At 43.1% G+C, this 15,433-nt stretch overlaps 1 protein-coding gene across 3 annotated transcripts in view; it reads right to left on the bottom strand.

Moving 5' to 3' along the window:
* CCDC141 (coiled-coil domain containing 141) overlaps positions 1–15,433 on the bottom strand; it is a 110,376-nt gene that overhangs the window by 83,242 nt on the left and 11,701 nt on the right. For all 3 annotated transcript variants that reach the window (XM_081855686.1, XM_081855685.1, XM_081855684.1), the window contains exon 3: positions 3,934–4,125. In XM_081855686.1, the coding sequence (XP_081711812.1) occupies positions 3,934–4,125 (192 nt within the window). The remainder of the gene's footprint in view (positions 1–3,933; positions 4,126–15,433) is intronic.

The raw sequence follows: 15,433 nt of genomic DNA, 5'->3' as shown, positions 1-15,433 counted from the left end.
TTTTGGGAGCATGCTGTCCTTTAAGTACCCTGGGTCCAAACTTCTTAGGACTGTAAATATCAAAACAAGTACTCTGAACTTCACCAGTTGTTAACTAATTGTGAACCAATAAAGTGGCCTAAGGACATGTATTGCTCCAGGCAGTGAGTACTAGCCTATAAGCATGACGTTCTGGGTTAAAGGCTGTTTCCGAATGGCCTTCAAGGGTAGTCCCACATAGAGTATACATCTAAGATGGAAATTGGCAATGCATGCATGCATGACTGCCAGGCACCTGACTAGATTTTGCTTCCTATTGTTTGGGGGTGAGGCTGGGGGCACACACACACACACACACACACACACACACACTGTCCAGCCTGCCAAATATGGCAGGGGCAAAAGGAAACGGTTTTTGTTTTTTGTTTAGTGAACATTAGAAGTTTGTATTTAAGCAACATGCAACCTTGGCATCATTTTTGCTCCTTTCTAAATCTCACGCTGCATTTTAAGTAGGGCAAATATCCTGTGGGCTGAAACTGTCGGAGCGAAATAAATAAATAATCAAGCAAATCTCAGAAGTTGGGGATGCATCTTAAGAAAGATGATGAGAAATAAGCCTTCTGCTCTGCCTGCTTTTCCTCACATGTTCCATCCTGGGCTTTTTTTTAATGCTCTTTACGATATAAAACAAATCCATTATCCTTCAACGTTTGGGATTTGACTTCTGATTTTCATTAAAGAATATCCTAGAGATGAGGCTTGCACTTTATCATAATAAAACAAAGATTACACATAATCACATTCTGTCATTTAAAGCAAAACATTTCAGTGAGAATTTTCCAGTATTTCCATTTTAAGTCAATATGACATTTCCCATTCGCCCCTCTGCTTGGATGTTTCAGGACACGAGGCCTGATCCTTGGTCCCACTCCTGCTGCCTTACAGTACTCTGAAAGCAAAAAAACAATATTCTAACAAACTGTCTGCTAGTCACTTTTTTGTGTTCTTCTCAGAGATATTGCTTCAATCCAGAATTGCAATGGCAGGTGCCATAAATATCATCTAGGACCCCGCAGAATTTACATATTGCTGCTTTTCCTATACTGGGTCATGATTCAAAGCTGGGTCAACAACTAAAGCATAAGAGAAAAGTGGAGATGAGAACTTGCTCTGCTCACCAAGCTAGAGAAGAGGAAAATAAATGATAATGATGATGATGATGATGATGATGATGATGATGATGATGATACCCGGCCCATCTGACTGGGTTGCCCCAGCCACTCTGGGCAGCTTCCAACATATATAAACACATAATAAAACATTAAACATTAAAAACTTCCCTATACAGGGCTGCCTTCAGAAAGTTGCTTATTTCCTTGACATCTGATGGGAGGGCGTTCCAAAGGGTGGGCACCACCACCCAGAAGGCCCTCAGCCAGGTTCCCTGTAACCTCACTTCTTGCAGTGAGGGAACTACCAGAAGGCTCTGGGAGCGAAATAATTTCTTTTGAAATGAACTTAATGGGCCAGGGAAGGGAAGGGAAGGGAAGGGAAGGGAAGGGAAGGGAAGGGAAGGGAAGGGAAGGGAAGGACTGGTGTGCATAACTAAGGGAGAGGGGGAAATGATAGACCCGGCTAATGTACATTTTCAGCATCAAACAAGCCAGGATCTTTGCTGAAGCTTCTTCATGGAAAGGATTCAACTTGCAGTGGATAAGCAAAGCATGTCGTTGTTGTTTAGTCGTTTAGTCGAGTCCGACTCTTCGTGACCCCATGGACCAGAGCACGCCAGGCACTCCTGTCTTCCACTGCCTCCCGCAGTTTGGTCAAACTCATGCTGGTAGCTTCGAGAACACTGTCCAACCATCTCGTCCTCTGTTGTCCCCTTCTCCTTGTACCCTCCATCTTTCCCAACATCAGGGTCTTTTCCAGGGAGTCTTCTCTTCTCATGAGGTGGCCAAAGTATTGGAGCCTCAGCTTCACGATCTGTCCTTCCAGTGAGCACTCAGGGCTGATTTCCTTAAGAATGGATAGGTTTGATCTTCTTGCAGTCCACGGGACTCTCAAGAGTCTCCTCCAGCACCATAATTCAAAAGCATCAATTCTTCAGCAATCAGCCTTCTTTATGGTCCAGCTCTCACTTCCATACATCACTACTGGGAAAACCAGCAAAGCAGGAGGAGTGCTTAATCATTCTTCTGCCCCATTTCCTTTCATGCAGTGTCCAACCTCCCCACAGCCTGGTTGCAGGGAAATAGCATTATGCTGGAGGGGATAAAAATGCTTTTCTTCTTCAGTTCAGATTGCTTTCTCCCTTCTTCTGTTACTTTGCCAGGACTGCTGCTTCCCCAGCACAAGCAGAAGCAGCAGACCACAATCCCTGGCTTAGCACGGTGTCCAAACTAGAGGCACTTCTCAGTAGACAGGGTCACTTTTGAACAGCTTAGTTCCCATCTGCAGTGGCCACCTGCCATTTTAAGTTACCCATAATGTAATGCCCTGGTCCACTGATCTATGAAATGTATTAATACGTCTGTAGTTTCAGTAGGACTATGGCTTGCATAGATCTATGGGTCAGGGCACTGGATTTTGGGTAACGTAAGGCGGCAGATGGCCACCATGGATGAGAGCCAAGTTTAGCTCCCTTTCAAAAGCACTGCCCCAAATCCATTACTGACTCATTGTTAGAACCATGCCCAGGGGGCCTGAAGTTCGGTGCCAGTCCCAATACTACCTCTTACTTCTTCAAATCTGTTTTGTAGATCGTAAGCCCCTTACAATATTATTTGTAAAGAACCATACACAGGGATGTCACTATAAAAATAAATAAAACTAGTATTTAGCATTTTCAAGGCAAATTTGAAGACTCCTAAACAGGTGAAATATATAAGGAATACAGAAGGAATCAGAAATGGCTCCTAAATAATACCCAGGAATCTAGGGTAATTTCAATAAGTGGAGTGAGTATTTTTAAAGAAAGGAACCACCCGTCCCTAAATTGTCACAGACTTTCAGAAGATGCAGCATCTCAAGCTGAATTTGGAGGCTCTGACATTCCTCAAGCTGACTCCCAACACATCAGTAACCTTTGCAGCCATCTAATTTTACAACATCTATATGTTTAGATTATCCTTAGGTAAGATACCACAATACTGGAGTACTTTCCCCAGATATTTTCACTCCAGATTTTGTCCTGATCATTCCCTTTTCAGCTGAAGCGGAAGCACACCTGATTTTATCTTAAATTTCTTTCTATTGTAATGGAATGTTGTAAACAAGGTATGACCTGTTTATTCAGCATTCATCCTGATTTGCTTCCACAAAGCTTATGGAGAGATCTGACTATGTCTGATCTTTGGCATTCGTTCTGATTTATTTGTTGGGCAAGTACACAACACTGAACATTCATTGTAACTTGCTGGTGGGGTGTCTTTCTGTCAATCATTCATCTATCCTCAACTTCTCAATGAAGTTCCTCATCAATTTCCTAATGGCAAAAAGACTGTTTTCTAAAAAAGCAAACAAGTGAATTTATCTTGCCAGGGCGACAGGATGCAATTTAATCCGCTTTAAGCGGTGTAAACCTAAATTACTGGCACATGCTTGAATTCTGCCCGCAAAAGATTTTTCTTTAGAGTTAAGTTTTACAGAGAATGACCCACTTTCAAGCTCACCATAATACAAACAAACCACTAAACAGTCATGGATTTCATTGTGCTTCGGGATCTTATTTAAGTTCAAGCAGTGGTGATTTTCCCTCAGGGCAAGTAAGAAGAGCTCTGCTGAATCTGACCAAAGGGCTTCAAGGTCTAACATACCAGCCCAGTGTTTTGTTGGTTAGTTGGAATGGTGTTTCGTTGTTGTTGTTTTAACCAAACAAACTGAAATATATTGTTGTATATGTTACTTAAAAAATAATAATTTTACAATTATTTTTTTCTACATACGAACCTCCAGCGCATTTTCAAAAAAATCAGAAGTCAGCTCCAAAAGTGCCTTGCGCTTCTCCAGGACAATAACAAGAGAATCCCATGCATCTCCCATGGTTTCTGCCATAGCATCATACACCTGGCTTTTATCTTTGGCTTCAGCTGCAGTCTTGTCCGCTTCACGTAACAGGTCCCAGACTTGTTCTTCCAAAGGCTGAGAAGGGAAGAACAGAGAACATGAACCGATCAGAAATTAAATTCTTAAAACACCATGGATGGCACCGCGTTTCATTGTATGTGCAAGTCTTGTTGTCAACAGAGCTCAAAATTGCACCAGTAAATTTTATTTGTTGGTTTTTCCAAGAATGTAAACCTGCTTATACCTGGTGCTGAAAGCTCCTGGGAGGAGGGCTTAGGCACCCAGACCTGGGGTAGCAATAGGAGGCCTGATGTGCTCTTTCCACTCACCTAACCTCAGTAGGAAGGGCACCCACTGAGGAACAGGTGGCCCTTGATATACCCTCTAGATCAGGTTTCCTCAACCTTGGCCCTCCATATGTTTTTGGCCTACATCTCCCATGATCCCTAGCTAGCAGGACCAGTGGTCGGGGATGCTGGGAATTGTAGTCTCAAAACACCTGGAGGGCCGAGGTTGAGGAAGCCTGCTCTAGATCTCAATAGAGTTGTTTTCTTTACCTGGGAAACAATTCAATGAAATGTAATAGAGAGATTGGAGTCAATGGGACTTGTTAATCATGGACAAGTTTCATTTCAGTGCTTTCAATGGGACTTGGTTATAATTACATTTTGTAAGATTCTGGCGCGAGTGAACCAGAACACCACTATTATTATTATTTTCAAAGGTGGCATGTCTCATTGCCATATTTATAAGTTGCAGTATATTAGAAAACATGCACCTGATTTTTGTGGAAGGCTCCCGCAGTGGTGTAGCATGGGTTGCTAGTGTCCAGGGCAAGTAAAGTATTGCGCCCCCAAACTGGTGTCTCCATGTGACGCTGTGGAGCAGTGGCAGGACATGTGTGTGCATCTCCTCCAACTGGGGTGCCGCTGCCACCGCGAGTCTCGCTGTCTGCCAGCCTCCCCTCCCAGCGGGGGTCACCACACAGCCGAGGGATGACAGGGTCCGTCCTCTCCTGGCTACTGCTCGGCATGCTGCTCAGGTAAGGCAGGAAGGGAAGCACCTTCAATTGGATTGGCAGCTGCAGAGGTGAACCTCTAAAAAAAATTGTGCCCAGGCCAATCACCCCGGTAACGCCCCCCCCCCATGCTAGGCCCCTGGACTGCCACAAGTTAGCAATTGCTTTGTCTGTTGCGGGAAGTGGCTCAGAAATTCAATAAACTAAGCCGAACTAGACAGAGAAACCAGTAGGAGAACACTTCAGTCTCCCAGGACATTTTATACAAGATCTCAAAGTAGCTGCCTTATTACAAAATAATTTCAGAAACAGACTGGAAAGAGAAGTTACTGAACTGCAACTTATTACCAAACTTAAAACCATGGAGAGACCTGGTCTGAATTAGAGACATTGGATTCTTATCTCATTATACATGATAAAGCTATTTTTAGCCATCTCACCCCTTGCTGTTTCCTATAAGACCAATTGCAGTCATTAACAGTTGACAACAGTCTCTTGTCTTTGTCACAAGTAGGTCTCCAAGTGACTTACACTGAAGAACATCTACGTCTAAAATCTGTATCATATGCTCAGAATGGTTAAAGATACAGAAGCTCTGTCCTCCTTTGCATTTGTTGTTGTTGTTGTTTAGTCATTTAGTCATGTCTGACTCTTCGTGACCCCATGGACCAGAGCACGCCAGGCACTCCTGTCTTCCACTGCCTCCCGCAGTTTGGTCAAGCTCATGCTGGTAGCTTCGAGAACACTGTCCAACCATCTCGTCCTGTGTCGTCCCCTTCTCCTTGTGCCCTCCATCTTTCCCAACATCAGGGTCTTTTCCATTTAGTTACAGTAATACCTGCAACAGTGAAAGGTGTTAGGGAACACCCTCTAATTTATTCATTGTTCAAATTAAAGTAGTCTGTAAGTTTGCCTCTGAACAAGTCCTTTCACTTTCTGTTCTTTTACTGTCTTTGCTATAAAGAGTAACAAATGCTGCATGTTCTATTCATTTTAAAATCTTCAGAGTGCCTTCCAGAGACCTGATTTATGTTTGGCTATTTTCATCTGGAGTCTTTATCGTGACAATGGATGAATGGAGTGCCAATTTCTGCTGTTACATTTGGTGCTGCTATCAGTAAGAATGTATAATGAAATGAGGAAGCTGTAATAGGCAAATTAAAGTCCAGGATAACTCATTCTCCTGATACAGACTGTAATCAGAACCGAAGATAGGAAAATCTGAAATTCTCCTGATAGAGGCTGAGCTGAGAATAGGAAATAATAGAACACTAATTCATCATTGCGCTAAACTCAGAATCATAATCTCCCGGTTTCTCCCAAGACACCACCCACCGTTATCCTCTGTGTCGGTGATGGGTTGCATCTGAATAGGCTGTTAATCTGCCCTTCTTCAAAGAAAAGCTTTTGAGAAACACATTTCAGAAAATAATGGAACTATTATTCCTTAATTAAAAAGAGAGATTAATAGTTGTCAGGGGGGGGGAATGAAGAAAGGGTCACTAATTAATAATTAGCATTTGAAATAGGAATCATGCGTAAACAAAAACAAGTAAATACAGAGTTCTGTGAAGCTGCTACAAAGATTTCCTCTGAATATTGTTATCTGTGGGGCATTAAAATGTACTGGAAACAAAACGTATATTCTTAGCGTTAGTTTGACCATACTGCAGGAGGCAGTGGACGACAGGAGTGCCTGGCGTGCTCTGGTCCATGGGGTCACGAAGAGTCGGACACGACTAAACAACTAAACAACAACAAGCGTTAGGGGTTTCTCTGGTAACTTTTTTGGATAACAGAAGCATCTGTTTCATGGGTGCTTCACTTGTCCTTTGGATCTCATGATGAGGACTAAGCCTTGCCTCCCCATCAGATTTTGGGGATGAGTGGTGGTGGGATGAAGATATTGAAGATTTACATGAGCACTGGTGACCACAATCCGCAGTTCTAGAAAAAGAGGTGCCGAACTCGCCACGAATGCCTCCCTCATTCTCTTATAATGGCAATGGCGCCCACCTGAGAGGTGCCAGAACTGAGTTCTTCAGCAGTGTCTAGGCAACACGATGACCATGTACATACGCAATAGACAATCTTTTATAGAATTCCTTCAAACCATAACAAGTCCAAAATGAAATCTTTAGTCTCAAAGTCTCTGAAAATCTTTAAATGAAGCGAGGTACCAGACTTTGAACGACGAAAGGCAAGCTGTGAAGCTTTGTGTATTCAGCAAATATAATGTCCAACACTAAACAGTGATTCCGGATATTGACTACTGTTTCGTAGAATTCTTCGTCAGCGTGGTGGGAGGATATAAAATTGCTTCATAAACTCATCTTATTTCGAATGAATGTATGTAAATGAAAATATCAAATGCTGTGGAACAGTGCTCATGTAATAATGTAGTCACTGCTACTGAGTTCTGGCAAGTTCCGGCTGAAAAAAAGCCCTGACTATGCCAAAGACCACCAAGGGTTTAATAAAACTCCAACCCTGAGTTTGCTCCCTTGACTGCTGCTTCTCGTCACCATTTTCTTCCTCCTTGCCTTCAATTGCCCACATTGGCTGTGGCAACTCCCATGTTTCTGCCATTTACTTATTGCAGAAAAATAAAGGGAAACAAAAATATTCCACTAAGGACTGAGCATACGCATTGGCCATGGAATGGCGGCTGCCAAGAGCAGGCTTCCTCAAAGTCGGCCCTCCAGGTGTTTTGAGACTACAATTCCCTGCATCCCTGACCACTGTCTTGCTAGCTAGGGATCATGGGAGTTGTAGGCCAAAAACATCTGGAGGGCCGAGTTTGAGGAAGCCTGGCCAAGAGGAACCAAAGAAAGTCAGGAGGAAGGAGGTGAAGAGTGTTCCCAGCTGATTCCAGCTTGCTGAAGGGATTTGCCTATGGGTTCGCGGACTTCCAGGCAGTGCCAACTTTTAGAATCATTCATAGAGTGAAGTCACTCAGGGAGAATTGGGTGTATCATATTGCCTAACAGAATGAGCTGTGATCCAATCAAAGGCCTTTGGCAGGCCATTCTAACCCAGCCTCATCTCCAGTCCCGTCTGGTTGTAATGCAGAAATAACAGCACTGGCCAACCTTACAGGGCTGCTTTGAGGATTACTGTGATAATGTAATCAAAGCACTTTGTACATGGGAAAGCGCTGCATAAATTACAGTGATGACTGTATTGATTATTGTTGTTTGGTGTATTCATGTAGTTAGTAAAGGGACCCCTGACCATTAGGTCCAGTCATGGCCGACTCTGGGGTTACGGCGCTCATCTCGCTTTATTGGCCAAGGGAGCCGGCGTACAGCTTCCGGGTCATGTGGCCAGCATGACTAAGCCGCTTCTGGCGAACCAGAGCAGCGCACGGAAACGCCGTTTACCTACCCGCCAGAGCGGTTCCTATTTATCTACTTGCACTTTGACATGCTTTTGAACTGCTAGGTTGGCAGGAGCAGGGACCGAACAATGGGAGCTCACCCCGTCGCGGGGATTCGAACCACCGACCTTCTGATCAGCAAGTCCTAGGCTCTGTGGTTTAACCCACAGTGCCACCCGCGTCCCCTTTCATGTAGTTATTTTATTTAAAATTCAGGTGCTGCCAAGATTTTCTACGAACCAGATTAGGGGAGGGAGAGATGGGATCATGAACATGCCAGAGAAAAGAAGGGTCCTTCTATTTGACCTACAATAGCAGGCTGCTTCCCGTCTTGTTCAGCAACCCAGGACCAGAGACTCCTAAATGTTCTATATCAGTTGCTGTATTTCTCCCCAGTGGGATATTTTTTATTTTTTAATATTTATCTAATATCATTTTAAATTTTATTTAATTAATATTGTATATCTTAATATTTATTTCTATTATCCATAAAGAGAACTATCTTCTCACACTGCCAGAAGGACTGATGACTTTATTATCAGAGATATTTTAAAAGAGAGGGGAGTTCCCATTACAAGGGCCTTTGTATCTCTGTTATCATTTCCTAGTTGAGGAATTAGAAAAGAATGTACTTTATTATTACAGAACCTTCACAGGTAGCTCCAGTGAATGAATGAATGAATTTGCTTGCTTGCGTCAAGTAGAGAAGCGCCATAATGTGTGGTAGATAACACATTGGTTCGAAAATGTTTGTCCTCCAAAAAGTAAATTTCCATGGAATGAAAAGGCTGCTGAATGATACAGAATACCTAATCAAAAACAAAGTCCTGTGCATTCAGAATTAAGCTCCAGCAAGTTCAAAGTACGGTAAAACAAAACAATAAACTCCTTCCCACAGATACATTTCAAAGGCCATAAAATGTTAATCAGCCCAACGCCTGGTTGAAAAGAAACATTTTTGCCTGGTGCCTAAAAATATGTAATGAAGGTGCCCGGTGAGGCTCCTTGGGAAGAGCTTTCCACAGATGGGGAGCCACTGAAGAAAAGTCCCCGTTCTCATGTTGCCACCCTCCAGACCTCTCATGGGGGAGACCTTTGCAGGCCACAAAGGTGATGGTCCCTCCCTGTTGTTTGTCCCCAGTGCTTGATATTAAGAGATATACTGCTTCTGTAAATGTACCGTATATACTCGAGTATAAGCCGACCCGAATATAAGCTGAGGCACCTAATTTTAGCACCAAAAACTGGGAAAACTTATTGACTCAAGTATAAGCCGGTTCACCACACCACAAACTTGGTGGTGGCGGCAGCAGCGGCAGCGGCGGAGGAAGAACAAGCAGCCCAAAAGGGCTGCTTTCGGGCTGCTTGTTCCTCCGCTGCCACCGGCAGCGGCAAAGGCAGAGGAGGAGGGAGGAGCAGCCCAAAAGGACCCTCACTCAAGTATAAGCCAAGGGGGGCTTTTTCAGCATAAAAAATGTGCTGAAAAAGTCGGCTTATACTCAAGTATATACGGTAAGTTACATTTAGCTATCATAGTTAGTAGGCATTGACAAACATAACTTCTATGATCTTATGCAATCGTCGTTTACTTAAGACCATCCAAGCAACTGCCCATAAACATTTTTGTAGCAGTGAATTTCACGTTTAATTGTGGCATCTGTTAAGGCAATTATTTATAAATACTTGGCCAGGTCTACCAGAGAGTCATAGAAAACTTGGTATAGATTGCCAGCAAAGGATGGCAGAAAAACAAAGACCGTGCATGGGTTACATATCCATCAATCACCAGATAGAGGGCCCCCTTTAAAAAGCACCCATGAAGCTTGGTCCTAAATGGAGCAATGAAGTCTTGTCTGACTACTGAGTACCATTAGACTCCAGCCACATTATGAAAGTGGCCTGTGATTATTTCGGTTTTAGGCATTCCTCATCAAACAATAAAAAATACAGATTCACCATAATAAAAAGTAGTCTAGGGCTAGCTATCCTTTCCGCATTGACAATGGTTGTTATATTATGCTGGTAAAATCAGCGTTTAAGCTCCCAATGTGCTATTTCTTTCTGATGCTGCTAATTATGCTAATAAATTTGTTTCTAAGCTTCTGGCATGCTGAATCTCAATGAGCAATTTGTTTTTTAATTGGAAGCTATTTGCCAATAGGTAAATGGGCGCGCTTGGCCATTATGCTCTCCTCTTGTTGGGCAGAACAGCCTATGAATTCAATAAATATATTTCAAGTCAGCCAATTCGTTTCCAATGCCAGCTGTTCCTCTTACCATTCATTACGTTTCGCGCACAGAGCAAAGTCTATCGCTGACATTTATGTGGTTTTGAAACAGGACCTAGGTATTGATTCACCCAGAAAAAAAAAGATCTTGGAGCCATAGCTAGCTTGTCCACAAGAGGATTTTAAAGGCCATTCTCTGTAAGAGATGGAAGCATTTGTTACCATGTATATTCGCTCAAGGGCAGGCTCTAGACACATTTCAGACTAGTACAAATGGAAAGGGCGCTGTAAATACTTTTACAGGCTGTTGCTCGATATTCCATGTCTCCACAATTTGCTCTCCAGTGCAACAAGCAGGTCTGTTAAGAGTGCCAGACAAGGGGGGGGGGGGGAGGAAAAACCAGTTGTGAGAAAGAGAGAGCAAGACAGAACATTTTATTGAATCACTAAGTTCCCAAGATATTGCCCATGATCCTGTTGCTTCAATTCATACAAATACAGTGGTACCTCAGGTTACAGACGCTTCAGGTTACAGACTCCGCTCACCCGGAAATAGTACCTCGGGTTAAGAACTTTGCTTCAGGATGAGAACAGAAATTGTGCTCCGGCGGCGCGGCAGAAGCAGGAGGCCCCATTAGCTAAAGTGGTGCTTCAGGTTAAGAACAGTTTCAGGTTAAGAATGGACCTCCAGAACAAATTAAGTTCTTAACCCGAGGTACCACTGCAGTATATTTCATCCAGGGGCATGTCCTGTGCATCATTTGGCAAATCCCTGTATATGTGTAGACCAGGAGTAGGCTACCTAAGGCCCGGGGGCCAGATCCGGCCCAATCGCCTTCTCAATCTGGCCCGCAGACGGTCCAGGAATCAGCATGTTTTTACATGAGTAGAACGTGTCCTCTTATTTAAAATGCATCTCTGGGTTATTTGTGAGGCCCGCCTGGTGTTTTTACATGAGTAGAATGTGTGCTTTTATTTAAAATGCATCTCTGGGTTATTTGTGGGGCATAGGAATTCGTTCATTTCTTCCCTTCAAAATACAGTCAGGCCCCCCACATGGTCTGAGGGATGGTGGACCGGCCCATGGCTGAAAAAGGTTGCTGACCCCTGGTGTAGACCCTCCAAGTGTCCGTATTTTCCAGGTTTAGTCTTGGATTTACAGAAGCCGTCCTGGTTTCAGATTTGATCCCAGAAGGTCCCACTTTTCCTTAGGATGTCCCGATTTCCATCAGAAAAATGTTGGAGGGTATGGTAGGTCATCCCTATTTTCATCGGGAAAATGTTGGAGGGTTAATAGGGTTGCCATATTTTGAAGAGAGAGAAAATAGGACACATTTGCCAAGTGCTACTTTTAACTATAGATTGCTATGACAACTCTACCCATGAAAAGAGGGCATGTCCTGGAAAAAGAGGACATATGGCAACTTTAGATGACATCTGAAGGCAGCCCTGTATAAGGAAGTTTTTAAAAAATGTTTAATGTTTCATTATGTTTTTATATATGTTGGAGGCTGCTCAGAGTGGCTGGGGCAACCCAGGCTGGATTCTAGACACATCAAAGGAGTGTTTCAGGCGCTGCAAACTTTGTGTGAGAAATCGGGTTAGCAAAAAACGTAACTCCACAGCACCATCTGGTGTCACAGTGTTAGAATGCATAAACAATGCATATAAAGTGTTTTGTCCTTTGCTAGTGTGGCTGAGTCCCCAGTCAGATGGGCGAGGTATAAATAATAGAATTTTAATATTATGGAATAGGACGCCCCTGTTTTCATTGGAGAAATGTTGGAGGGTATGATATATGCGCAAAGTATGAAGTCTCTGGAAATCATGAGAATTCATGCAAGCTTTGAACAGTCAGTTATTTTTCACTGCATTGTGCTTATTATTCCTTAAAGGGGGTATGAGCAATTTGTTTTGAGAATGGAGGTATTATGCGATGTGTATATCACTCCCGAGAAAGACATCAGAAAAATATATTGGCTGCCGTTTCTTTCTGGAAGACTGCGCAAAACTTTGTACATATGTCTGCTTGTGTTATTGTTTTAAAGGAAAATCTATCCTGTGATCTCTGTGACTGCCATGAGGCCTAATATCTTTATATTATATTTTTGTAAGGAAAATTGTTATGAATGGCCCCTCAGTCCTACCTGTGAGAACAAAAACAACTCAAAAAGGACTGGGGGGGGGGACTGGCTTTCCAATGGAAATATTCTGTGGAGGGCCTCTGTACTGTCCCTGCTTTCTATCTCTTTCCTTCAGACTGTTCCTTCCCCATCACGACACCTCCTCCCCCATTAGGTTTTCCACACACTCAACCCTGGAAAACATTTCTCTAGCATACATGTGCCAGTGACCACTGATAGGGCCTGGACTGCAATTGCTTAAAATATCTTTACAGTACAGAAGGCCATCAGGGGTCACATTGCACAGTGATAACATAAGCTCCATCACAAGGTCACTTGGAAGTTATCCTAAGAGATCATTTTCCAGGTTCACTGTCTGATGCTGCAAGCCATTTTGTTATGGCTTGTACCACAAGAATTTAGTTTGCAAGCTGTGTGAAAACTCATTATCCTGGGCAAGCCAACTCGGTATGCAATATTGTAGTGTGAGCACAGTCCGGCACACAGTTACGATTCCTTAAGCCTATTTATTTCATTCAAGTCCAAATTTAGGCCAAAATTGCATATGACACAACACCAACCTCCTTGCTGCCTCTCCGTCTCCCTTTCCCTCCCAGACAAAACCAGCGACCCACCTGGTGGGAAGTAAGCATAGCGGCTCCAGCCCACCTAGTAAGCCGCTTCTGCTAGAAATACTTAACTCAAGAGCAAATATGTTCAGAATGCATATTTAAATACACATTCAGATCTGGAAATGGAGTGGAATGGCCCTGTGAATGAACCAATGTGAAAGTCGAATGGATCTGAAATAGGCTGGTTTTGGTATCCCTACATTTGCCCCACCTAATCACAGTAGATAGTTGTTGCACCGTCACAGAGAGTATATTTTATGTTATAATGGACAGCTATCTACTATGTTTGAGGGCTGGGGCATGTATCAGGTGCTGCAAGGTAAAGTATATGCAGATTAAAAGTCTGCACTTCTCACCGTCCAGCATATTTGATGTTTTATCGTGTTTTTAGTATTCTGTTGGGAGCTGCCCAGAGTGGCTGGGAAAACCCAGCCAGATGGGCAGGGTATAAATTATTATTGGATAGAGCAGTGCCTGTGACTGCCAGGGTGCCCATGAGTACCTGTTATGGCACCTGTGAAATACCTCAGTAAATCTCCCCTCAAAAATACACCATTCACAAGAGACTGTTTGCTTCTCTTGCTTTGTTCTTGTTTACAATCGGCTCAGCCTCTTCAATATTGGACGTGCCCCCTTAAACGTGCCCACTGGGTGCCACAATTTGATGTCCGCTCTCTCTGTTGTCCGGAACGGAGGAGAGGTGCAAAGAGCAGGAGGGGAGAAGCATGCCTTCACCATTTTGTGGTCCTCTCTCTTTTTCCTGCTCTTTCAAATGCAGCAGACGCTTCGTGTTATGCCAGTGCCCGCGGCAGCCATTTTGTGGCATGTGCCCAAGAGCCCAAAACATTTGGCAACCACTGAGCTAGAGGTTTACAGCCAAACACCATCACTAAGTAAAAATTACTCAGACTCCCCGGAATATATTTGAGACCTATATGGACGTGAGGGAATAAAAGAATGTTATCTTAACATAATGGACACTTTCACTTCTGTAATGGGGGTGGGGTGGGGAGACAGCGTTCTGTCAATTCTGTCACAACACAATGAATAAAGTGGAAGATGAACACCCCCGCCTGGAAATGCTAGGAACTGTACCTTGATATAGAATCACAGAATTGTAGAACTGGAAGGGACCCTGAGGGTCATCTAGTCCAACCCCCTGCAATGCAGGGTATGTGTGAACTATGGCCCCTTCTCTGTTAAATGTGTATGTAATATATAGTCTCTGTGTTACATGCCTTTAGACCAGCAGAAACTTTTTTTCCCTTGTGACCACTTGAAAACTATAAGTGGTCTTGCTGGACCACCTAATAATCTTCCCCCTCCTTTAATACTAACCTCATGGTCAAAATTTGTGCCGTATTATAAAAATCATGGGCCTTAAGCCTGGCTGCCAAGAAAGGCCACTGGTTAAAAAGGTGTGTGGGAGAAGGAAGAGAATGATTAAATGTATCAGCATTATATTATGAATATTATAAGCCCTAGGCCAGCGTTTTGCTAGGCTGGTCAAAATGGCTTAATCTTCCTTGTCAGGAAAAAAAATCAACTGTGGGGCCCAGTATAGATATTTTCACTGTTCTTTCCACAGTCCACCTGAAAGGATTACCAGAGGTCCACAGACTTTGAGCTGAGAACCTCTGCTACAGACAGTTCTCTTTCCATGCAAAAAAACCCACAATAGTATATGCTACATTACAATATTGTCTGATATTGCTTCAAACCATATAATCATATAACCATATAATCATTTGCTTTTCTTGCATTTGCCAAGATTCTTTGAAACAACTGAACCTTAACTGCACTTAATTCTCCTTTCTGCTTTGGGCTGCTTTCCAGAAGAGTGGCATTATGTTTCCCGAACTGCTACTACAGCTACAGAGTATTAAAGATATTAAAACAAAACCCATTATTTTTATTTTATTGTGTAAATCCTCCCTAAAAAGGTTAGTAAAGGAAGTTTTATTGAGTTGCAAGCTGAACTCTGAGGAAAGCTTCCTTATGGC

The sequence above is a fragment of the Podarcis erhardii genome (assembly GCF_964252035.2).
Source record: "Podarcis erhardii genome assembly, chromosome: 1".
NCBI classification, from domain to species: Eukaryota; Metazoa; Chordata; class Lepidosauria; order Squamata; family Lacertidae; genus Podarcis; species Podarcis erhardii.
Note: the sequence above shows the minus strand (reverse complement) of the source record. Positions and strands in the feature narration are given on the sequence as shown.